The sequence below is a fragment of the Panthera uncia genome, chromosome E1 (assembly GCF_023721935.1).
Source record: "Panthera uncia isolate 11264 chromosome E1, Puncia_PCG_1.0, whole genome shotgun sequence".
NCBI lineage: Eukaryota > Metazoa > Chordata > Mammalia > Carnivora > Felidae > Panthera > Panthera uncia.
This window is the reverse complement of record NC_064814.1, coordinates 44,390,079-44,400,805: the sequence shown is the minus strand read 5'-3', so window position 1 is coordinate 44,400,805 and position 10,727 is coordinate 44,390,079. Positions and strand designations below refer to the sequence as shown.

The 10,727-nt window shown below is 40.3% G+C and overlaps 1 protein-coding gene across 2 annotated transcripts in view; it reads left to right on the top strand.

Annotated features, from left to right (window-relative positions):
• SMYD4 (SET and MYND domain containing 4) overlaps positions 1 to 10,727 on the top strand; it is a 70,995-nt gene that overhangs the window by 20,432 nt on the left and 39,836 nt on the right. For both annotated transcript variants that reach the window (XM_049636749.1, XM_049636750.1), the window contains exons 4-5: positions 4,825 to 4,914; positions 6,421 to 7,555. In XM_049636749.1, coding sequence (XP_049492706.1) covers positions 4,825 to 4,914; positions 6,421 to 7,555 — 1,225 coding nt within the window. The remainder of the gene's footprint in view (positions 1 to 4,824; positions 4,915 to 6,420; positions 7,556 to 10,727) is intronic.

The following is a 10,727-nucleotide window of genomic DNA, read 5'->3' as shown; positions in this document are numbered from 1 at the left end:
AATAAAATAAAATAAAATAAAATAAAATAAAATAAAATAAAATAAAAACTAAGCATCACTGAGCTAGATTTTGATCAGGAAGAGTGGCTTTTAACAATCTGAGGCTTTTACTGTCCTGCTTCCATCATGGAAACTGAAACAAGATCCCTGAGAGACTTCCGTCCATAATTTTTAAGAGATAAACATGGGCTTAAAGCAGGAATGTACCAATCCTCTCACCACGCCTGTGATCTTTTATATTTAAAAGAATGAGTGTAGGGGCACCTGGGTGGCTCAGTCGGTTAAGCATCTGACTTCAGCTCAGGCCATGATCTCACGGCTTGTGAGTTCAAGGCCCGTGTTGGGCTCTGTGCCGACAGCTCAGAGCCTGGAGCCTTTTCAGATTCTGTGTCTTTCTCTCTCTCTCTGCCCCTCCTCCACTCACACTCTGTCTCTCAAAAATAAATAAACATTAAATTTTTTTTTTTTTTAAATAAAAGAATGAGTGTAAATTTGAAGGGTAAACACCTTTACTCAGAATCTTTAACAGGGCTAAGCTTAACATTTGGAATTAGTTTTCCAACAACTCTCAGACTTCTAACAATAGCCTCTATAACTGATAAGAGCCCTAAATTGTAATGTTATAAAGTATTTAGTTGAATAATGTGAATTCGTGATTCCTGAAGAATTAAGTAACGATCCACTGACAAGTGGCTTAATAGTTCCTTTTTACAGAGCTAATCTCTTCAAGTTTATGCATGTGCATCAGAAATGTGATCATATGGGAAGTTGTTCAAGGAAAACAAGTAAAATAAAAAGGGAAATCAGACAAAAAATTAAGGTTTGCTCTGTATGTGAAGGGAGATGAGCCTTCCTATTTCATGAAGCTAGTATTTTGGGGATTATGGTACTTTGCAATTTTCTACAAACCTGCTATTTTCTCTTTTTTTAAGTAATATTTGTTGTTTCTATCTGATTATAAAAGTACTATGTTTTGTAAGTTACTTGGAAAATATAGAGAAGCATAAGGAGTAAAAAAGTCACATAGTCAGGGATAGGCACTGTTAACATTTTTGCTTATATCCATCCAGACACTTTTTCCTCTGAAAATATGTTTTTCTTTTACAAAATTGGGATAATGCTTCACTTACTGTTTTGTAATCTGCTTTTTTCCCTCAACAATTTATTGTGACCATTTTCTCGTGTTATTAAATTTTCCACTAGCACATGATTTTTTTATGGCTAGTTTAGTGTTCCATTACAGAGAACTATGCTTGATTTAACATCTCCTAATGTTGACAGATTGCTTGGTATCACAAGGCTACAAGGAGTGTCTTTCTATGTAAATATTTTTACGCATCTGATTACTTCCTTAGGATAAATTCCTAGAAGAGAATTTGCTGGGTCAATTTAAATGTATTATTCTAAGCCTTTGGTACTTGGTGCTGGATTGTTCTCTAGGAAAAAACTAGTTAACAACCCTTCTAGTAGAATATGGGAATGTTCATTTCTCTGTATCCTCAGCAATACTAGTTTTTAAGATTTTATTATTTTAGCTATTTATTTTTAATATGAAATGTGTTTACATAGTTAAAATTCAAAAGGTACAAGAATATATACACAGTGTAGTCTATTTCTTCTGTCTCCTGGCCACCACTTTACCTAACACCAGAACCCAGCACTGTTAAATGTGTCTTCCAGAGGTATTTAGCATATATAAATAAATACAATCTCCCATTCCTGCACGCGCATACACTTTAAAAAAAAATTATTTTTATTTGTTAAAAATGTTTATGTATTTTGAGAGAGAGAGAGCGTACGCACATACAAGCGGGGGAGGAGCAGAGAGAGAGGGAGAGAGAGAATCCCAAGCAGGCTCCACACTGTCAGCACAGAGCCCTACTCCAGGCTGGATACCATGAACCTCTAGATCATGACCTGAGCCAAAATCAAGAGTTGGACGCTTAACCAACTGAGCCACCCAGGAGCCCCCACACACATACGCTTTTTACATAAATATACACTGTTCAGCCCCCTGCTTTTTTCACTTAATAATATCTTGAAGATCATTCCACCTCAGAACATTAAGAGCTTCCTCATTCTTACAGCTGCATGGTATTACCTAATATGGATGTATAGTAATTTATTTAGCCAGCATCTTAGAGATCAATATGTAATTGATCTAAGTTGTTCCTTATCTTTGGCTATTTCAAACAACTCTATGCTGAGAAACTTTGCATGTAGGTTATTTTGTACCTATCATTGGGGTAAAAGAGAGGCTCCTGGTTGGCTCAGTCGGTTAAGCATTGGGGTAAAAGATTATATCTGTAGGATAAATTCCTAGAAGAGGAGTTGCTGGTTTAATGGAGATATAAATGATATAGATATATATATGAAATACATATATATGTTGCTAACTTGCCCTTCATAATCATGAGACCAACTTATACTCCCACTGGCAACATATGAGAATGCTCATTTTCCCACTCCTTTGATGACTCCATGTGCTATCGGCTTTATTTATCTTTGCCAATCTGATAGCTAAAAAATGGTTTCTCAGTATAGTTGGGGATTTTTTTTTCCAATTTATCAGATGGAAACTTTTTTTACTCTGGTAAAATATACATTACATAAAATGTTCCATTGTAACCATTTTTAAGTATACAACGCAGTGGCGTTAAGTACACTTACAGTGCTGTTTAACTGATGTGGAAATGTTGGGGTTTGCGGCAAATGGTCAAGAAAGAATTGAAGCATCTTGAGGGCAATAAGGGTGGTTTTTATTAAAGCACAGGGACAGGACACGTGGGCAGAAAGAGCTGCACTAGGGTTGTGAAGAGCACTTGACTATGTATCTTCAAGTTGGGAGGGGGTGAGGGGTAGAGTAAGTCTCTAAGGAATGTGGAAGCAAGGTTTCCAGGACCTTGAGGGGGCTAGCTCTTGTTAGGAGAAGGTAATTTATTATTGTTTAGTAAAAACTCAGTCTTGAGGTCCTTCAGATGTGTATCAGTGGGCCATAAGCTTGGAGGATGATTGCCAACATATATCTCGGGGTGTTAGAGAGAAAGGAAGTTTCCAAAGGAATTTTTATATGTTAAAGAAGACTTACAGGATCCTGGAGGTCGGGCTAATGCTAAGCTAAGCCTTTTGCCCTTAGCAAAGTATTAGCATCCAGACAGTTGAGTTCCTAGAGGAGGGTTGCTCGGCCTGTCTCCAGGACATGTCAATGGGCAGTAAGTAGTAAGGAAATTTTAATTTTTTTCCTTTTGCCTTTGTTTCCCACATCACAACCATCATCATACATTTCCAGAACTTTCTCATCAACCAAAACCAACTCTGTGCCCTTTAAACAGTAACTCTCCATACCTCCCTCCCCCTCACCCCAGACAATCGCTGTTCTGTTTCTGTCTCTATGATATTGCCTATTCCAGGTACCTCATGTAAGTGGAATCATACAATATTTGTCCTTTTGTTTCTGGCTTATTTCGCTTAGCATAATGTTTTCAAGGTCCAGTAGAGTTTTAATTTGCATTTTGCTGATTATGAATGAGGCTGAGCGTTTTTTCATATGTTTATGAACCATTTCTATTTCCCATTAGAACTCTCTATTCATATCATTTGCTTATTTTCCTGTTGAATTATTGGTCATCATCTTATTGATCTGCAAGAACTATCATAAAGTAAAGAAATGAGCCCTTTGCCTGTGACATGAGTTACAGATATTTTTTCCGGTTCAATGTTTGCCTTTTGATATTGGTTTTATTGGTTTGCTGTAAAGAAATGTGTTTTTTTAATAGTTGTTTAATGTGTATTTATTTGGGGGGGGGGCAGAGAGAGGGGGACAGAGGATCCCAAGCAGGCTCCATGTTAACAGCAGAGAACCTGATGTGGGGCTTGAACTCACAAATGGTGAGATCATGACCTGAACCAAAGTCAGATACTTAACTGACTGAGCCACCCAGGTGCCTCAAGAAATATTTTATGTACTCAAATTTATTAACCTTTTGTGACTTCTGGGTTTTGTGTCATAGTTACAAAGGGATTCCTCACTTCAACATTGCTTTAGATTTTTCCTATAGTTTCTTCTAGTGCTCTGAGAGTTTCATTTTTTACATTAAGATTTTGATCCATTGAGAATTTGTCCTAATTAAAGGTTTAGCATAAATAGAGGGCCAACTTTATTTCTCTTCCTACTTGTCACAATACTTTTATTGAATAATCCCTTTTTTTTTCTCCAGTGATTTGAGATGCTACCTTTATGATAATTCTTAATCCTTGCCAATTTGGTGGTAGAAGGAAAGGAGCCCTGTGTGCTTTCATTTGCATATATTTTACTATCCACAAATAAATTAACTATTTGTTTTCTAAGAAATAAGTATCATTAGTGTTTCTTCTTTTGTGAATTTCTATTTGTGCCACTCACCCTTTGTTGTGTGCAGGATTGTGCTTGCAATATTTTCCTCCATTTTCATTTACCTTTAGGATTGTTTGTGGCTGAAGTGGTGTTTGATGCTGCTATCTTCAAAGTGCTTTGAGTATTTATTTCCTCACTCGATCTTCACCAGCTTTGCTCTGAGATAATTAAAAATGAAGCTGAAGCACAAAAAGATCCAGTAACTTTCCGAATTTCATACCGTCTTTCATAGCAGAGCCCTTATCTGGAACAAAGAAAAAAAACCCAAAACCTTTAGAAATGCTTGTTTTCTGGGTGCCTGGCTGGCTCAGTTGGTATAGCACATGACTCTTGATCTCGGAGTCGTGTGTTGGAACCCCACATTGGGTGTAGAGATTTTTTTTTTAATGCTATTTCCCATTTATACTTTTAACCGGTTCATTGTTTTGCAGGGAATATCACATTCAAGGCCTCACACTGCAGACATTTCACTGTGTTATGCCAATCGCTCTGCAGCCCTCTTCCACCTGGGTCAGCATGAAGTGAGTATCAGGGTGCATGGTGTGATTGGAGAGGATCTGGAGGGGGTACCCTGGAAGACTAGACTGTCTTCTCTGCTCCTACCTTAGAGCACTAAACCTAGGCCATGCTGCAGTCAGTTGAATTGGAAGAAAATTGGTATCCTCCAAAATTTATTCTTCCCCGATTCATTTTTTTCTCTCCTGATTCATTTTACCTATCACAGGTGATTATGTGGGACAGTATTGGTTGACAAGAAAGAGTCATGGCACGTGGCACAGGGCCATGGACTATATCCAGTGGGTCAGCAGTTCTCAGTGTTGAGATCAGCAGTGAGATATGTTGCTAATAATACTTCGGGTTCCAAGTGTTTGCAAACAATTTACTTGTTTGTTTGTTTGTTTTTAATGAGTAGAGCATGTTCAAGATTATCCCTTCAATAATGCAGCTCACCCTCAATATGCCTTTTGAAAGGGCAAGTCCAAGTTGCGCTGAAATGCCTGTGTATGCCTATGAGGAAGGAAGTGGGCTTTATATGGGCGACTTTCTTGTCATTCCCTAGTTGAGGTCTAAGGATAAGCTCTCAAACGTCATTTTGGCATGTCCTTTTTTGGAATACCACAGAAATGTAAAATATTCCCTACAATTAAGAACTTTTTGGGGGCGCCTGGGTGGCTCAGTCAATTGAGCTTCTGACTTCGGTGCAGGTCATGATCTCGCGGCTCATAAGTTCGAGCCCGGTGTCACGTTCTGTGCTGGCAGCACAGAGCCTGGAGCCTGCTTTGGATTCGGTGTCTCTGTCTCTCTCTGGCCCTCCCCTGCTCACTCTCTCTCTCTCTCACTCTTAAAAATAAGTAAACATTAAAAAAAAAAAAATTTTTTTAAGAACTTTTTGAATACTCACAAGTTCATACCTATTGCCCTTTGAACTAAAAGAGACAAGCAAGAATTTAACTCCAGACCCTGAGCAAAAAAGTCCTGGACAATTGAGGACAACAATTGCAAGAACTTGTGTAATATGTAACCCTTCATAACTTTCCCTATATTGGTTATTTCTATTCCCTTCTTGCAGCAGTGATCATCATACATTGAACACATACGATGCCCCACGCATTCTTTTCAACCTTAGGTGTATTACCTTATTTCATCCTTAAAACAACCCTGTGAGGTTGTCCCTATTTTTCAGATGAGAACACCAAGACACTTAGAAATGAAGTTCCTTACACAGGGTCCCACAGCTCGTAAGAGGCAGTCAATAGTGGAATGCGGATCTGTCTGACTTCTGTGTGTAAGACTTTTCTTCCTCAAAACAGGAATATTCAATAAGACAAACACAATATCCTTGGCAAGTATTACTTAATCACTCAAAACATCACATGGTAGAATATGATTTAAAGAAATTAGCACGTGGTTATAGTTGCTGCATCTGTAATAATCTCGTAAGTTTCCTGTAGATTTTTGTTACGATTTGCAATAGACACTGAAAGTAGGGACCAAGGGTCATTTGGGGATCTCCTTTCTGTTTGCAGATGTGTCTTAAAGACATCATGAGAGCGCAGATGCACGGGTATCCAGAGAGACTGCAACCCAAGATGATGTTGCGTAAGGCTGAATGTCTGGTGACCCTGGGGAGACGACAGGAGGCGAGCCAGACCATCAGTGATCTTGAAAGTAGCTTTGCTGCCAAACCAACCCTCGCAGCTGCCCAGTTTCAGATTCTGCAGACAAACCTCTGTCGTCTGAAAATGAAGGCACAAGAAAAGGAGAGTCTCACAGAAACCTTCCCGGCAGCTCTAACCAAAGCCTTGGAGGATATGGACCTAAAGGGAGAGAATGGACAAGTCCCCAGCGCATCGTCATCTGTCAGCTTACGCACAGACCCCTTAAGAGGCCGCTATTTGGTTGCCACAAAAGATATTCTCCCAGGAGAGCTCTTGGTGAAGGAGGACGCTTTTGTGAGCGTCCTTCACCCGGGAGAGATGCCACCACTACGTCACCTAGAGAGCAAGTGGGATACCAGGGTTACCAACAGGGACCTCTACTGTCACCGATGTTTGGACCACACTTTGGCCACAGTTCCCTGTGATGGGTGCAGCTATGCCAAATACTGCAGCCATGACTGTATGCAGCAGGCCTGGGACCTGTACCATAGTGTGGAGTGTTCTCTAGGGGGGCTGCTTCTCACACTGGGTGTCTTCTGCCACATTGCCCTGAGGTCCACTCTCGTAGCTAGATTTGAGGATGCAAGCAACGTCATAAGGAAGCTTTGTGGTGAGATTAGGAACAAAGACACATGTTCACCTGAAAGAGAGACTCTGGTGCAAACACTCACTTGTGACCTGGGAGGGGAGAGTGAGAACAAAGGCAAAATGCTCGAGCCCCCAGTTCCAGGATGTGATCTGAATGGGAAATATGAAAGTAATTACAATGCCGTCTTCCACCTCCTGCCACATACTGGAAACCATAGCCCGGAGCACAGATTTCTCTGTGCTCTAAGTGTCTCTGCACTGTGCAGGCGACTTGAAGCAGCCAGTTGCTACAAGCCAGCGGCGGCAGTGCCTCCTGGGTCGGGTTCAGAGTTGGATGTCTGGGGAGTGGCCATGCTGAAACACGTGCTGCAGCTGCAGTGTAACGCTCAGGCGATCACCACCATTCAGCACACAGGTAGGAGGGAAGCTGTTCTTGCCTTACGGTACTGTCCTTGATGTAGCTAATATCTGGGGAGAAAGAACTGTGAGTGGAAACGGCAGCCTTCAAATCAGCGGTCTGATGGGAAAACACCGCTGGCTACCTCGTGTTGTCGTGATTATGGCATTGAGAAGCTACGTGGCCTTAACAAATTATTTGATTCCACTCTGCCTCGGTTTTCTCATCGCTAAAATGGGTAGTTTATGGGTTTGTTTTTTTTTTAAGTTTATTTATTCATTTGAAAAAGAGAGAGAGTAAGCACGAGCAGGGGAGGGGCAGAGACAGACACAGGACTCAAACTCAAAAATCATGAGAGCATGACCTGAGCCGAAATCCAGAGTCAGACGCTTAACCGACTGAGCCACCCAGACACCCCATTAAAATGGTTAGTTTAATCCCACCTAACTTTACTGAGTTGTGAAGAATACCTTTGTAGTTTGTAAAAATACCTTAAAAACCCAATTGCTAAGGGGGAGTTTATTATGAAATAGTAATCAAAGAAGACTGCAGAAAGAAGGTCTATGGTTGAGTTAGCATATCAAAGTCTTATTCATGTGACTCAGCCACTCGATCGCTTCCCTTTCCAATTGACAGATTTCCCCCAATCTTCTGTTTTAAATTTCCAAGAGAGCCATCTGGCCAAGCACAACTTTTCACACAACACTACCATGAACTGTTGATCCTTTGGTGCATGGCCAATAATCTAGGGGCCACCCCTAGACACAGACCAGCCTCACCCTGCTTGCCTGAAACATGCCCTATAGATAAAGCTGTTTAAGGCAGATGGAGAGACTGGATGTGCCCAGCATCACAGTGACACTGTATTGACAACAGATACTATTAGAAAAGAGATGGTGTTTCCAGCGTTTCTATCGTACGATCTCCATTTTAACAGATACTGTCTTTCAATTCAATTCTTTTGATCTTCTCATATTAGGTAATCTAGAATTTTGTCAACCTTTTGTATGCATGTTTTTATCTTAAATTTTAATTCAGCTGCCAAGTGTTATGATGTATAGGCATTTCAGTAGAGGTGTTTTGGAGGAAGACTCTCTTCCCATCCTGAAGCACATGGAACATCCAAAAATAGCACTGGATTCATCCCATAATACTAGGAAATCCTATTGCAAGCTAGTCTCTGTTTTCTTCTCTGCTTTCTTTTGCTTCTTTGAGCCATTGCTACCTTCTAAAATACATCTGTTGAGTGTTTTTCCAGAATTTTGTTTTCCCTTGGGTACATTCCCTGGCATTTTAAAAAATACTATTTTCATTGAGTTCTGTTTTTGCGAATATAAAAATATAGTATAGGGGGCTTCCAGATTATAATGGCAGAAAGTTACCAACTCCTGATTTTATTGTGTCATGCTCCTAAAGTACTTAATAGAACAGACAAAAAAGGTAGAAATGTCAGTAGCTCTAAGAACTGTAGAAACTCTTGTCTGGGTAGACAATAGCAGACTGACTCCCGGAACCAGAACCGTAGAGGAGTTTTCCATCCGCTTCCCTCCATGGCCTGTTCCGCACCATCAAACAATCTTAGCCCAAATGTTTGGCTCCATGTGCGTGACATCTCATTATAGTCAGGCTTTTATTTGTATAGCAAGTTTGGGGTAAAAATTTTCATAAGTTCAGAATAAACTTTTGGGTAGCAACCAATTGAGCCACCCAGGCGCCCCTATCTATGAGGTTCTATATTTTATGCATAATTTATTCTTATTTACATGATGTTTAAAAATAGAAAAAAAAGGGGCGCCTGCGTGGCTCAGTCGGTTGAGCGTCCGACTTCAGCTCAGGTCACGATCTCACGGACCGTGAGTTCGAGCCCCGCGCCAGGCTCTGGGCTGATGGCTCAGAGCCTGGAGCCTGCTTCCAGTTCTGTGTCTCCCTCTCTCTCTGCCCCTCCCCCGTTCATGCTCTGTCTCTCTCTGTCTCAAAAATAAATAAACGTTAAAAAAAAAAAATTTAAAAAAAAAATAGAAAAAAAAATGACTAAATGCAAAAAATTCCAAAATCTTAACAGTAATCAATTCTGAAAGTGGAAATATGGGTGATTGCTACTTTCTTCTTTGAACTTCTTTGTGTGTGTGTGTGTGTGTGTGTGTGTGTGTGTGTGTATAAAGATTATATGGGTTTTTTGTTTGTTTGTTTGTTTGTTTGTTTGTTTTTCCCTATGTAGGCTTCATGCCTACCAACACGGGGCTTGAACTCATACCCTGAGATCAAGACCTGAGCTGAGATTCACCTAGGCACCCATGAAGTTTTTCTATATTTTTAAAATTAAAAACACTGATTCACACAGTAGTAACGTTATTCTAGTAAATTTAAAATGGATTGTATACTTCCTTATTATTCTCCAGGAGATTTTTTAAAACAAGTTAACTGAGCAAAAAGATGATAAAGATGATAAAATGAGTTTTTAAGTAATTATAAATGGGCTAAACTCTAAACGAATCTTTCAAAATGAGTAAAAATAATTTAGGAGCATCTGGGTGGCTCAGTCAGTCAAGCGTCTGACTTCGGCTGAGGTCATGATCTCGTGTTTTGTGAGTTCAAGCCCCGCGTCGGGCTCTGTGCTGACAGCTCAGAGTCTGGAACCTGCTTCAGATTCTGTGGCTCCCTCTCTGCCCACCCCTGTTCATGCTCTGTCTCTCTTCATCTTTCCAAATTGAATAAATGTTAAACAAAAATTTTTTAATACAATAAAATAATAAGGATCTAGAAGCCAAGATAACTAATGTACTAGGGGATTCAGTACATAATATCCATCAAAACTTGTGTCCTATAGACCAGGGTGATGTGATGTGGGCCAGGAACCAATGGTCAAAAAAGAATTGAGACATTTTCAGCACAAAAAGGTGTGTTCTTGTTTTTAAAAAATTTTTTTTCAACGTTTTTTATTTATTTTTGGGACAGAGAGAGACAGAGCATGAACGGGGGAGGGGCAGAGAGAGAGGGAGACACAGAATCGGAAACAGGCTCCAGGCTCCGAGCCATCAGCCCAGAGCCTGACGCGGGGCTCGAACTCACGGACCGCAAGATCGTGACCTGGCTGAAGTCGGACGCTTAACCGACTGCGCCACCCAGGCGCCCCTGTTTTTGTTTTTAATTAAAGCATGGGATAGGACCCATGGGCTGAAAGAACTACACT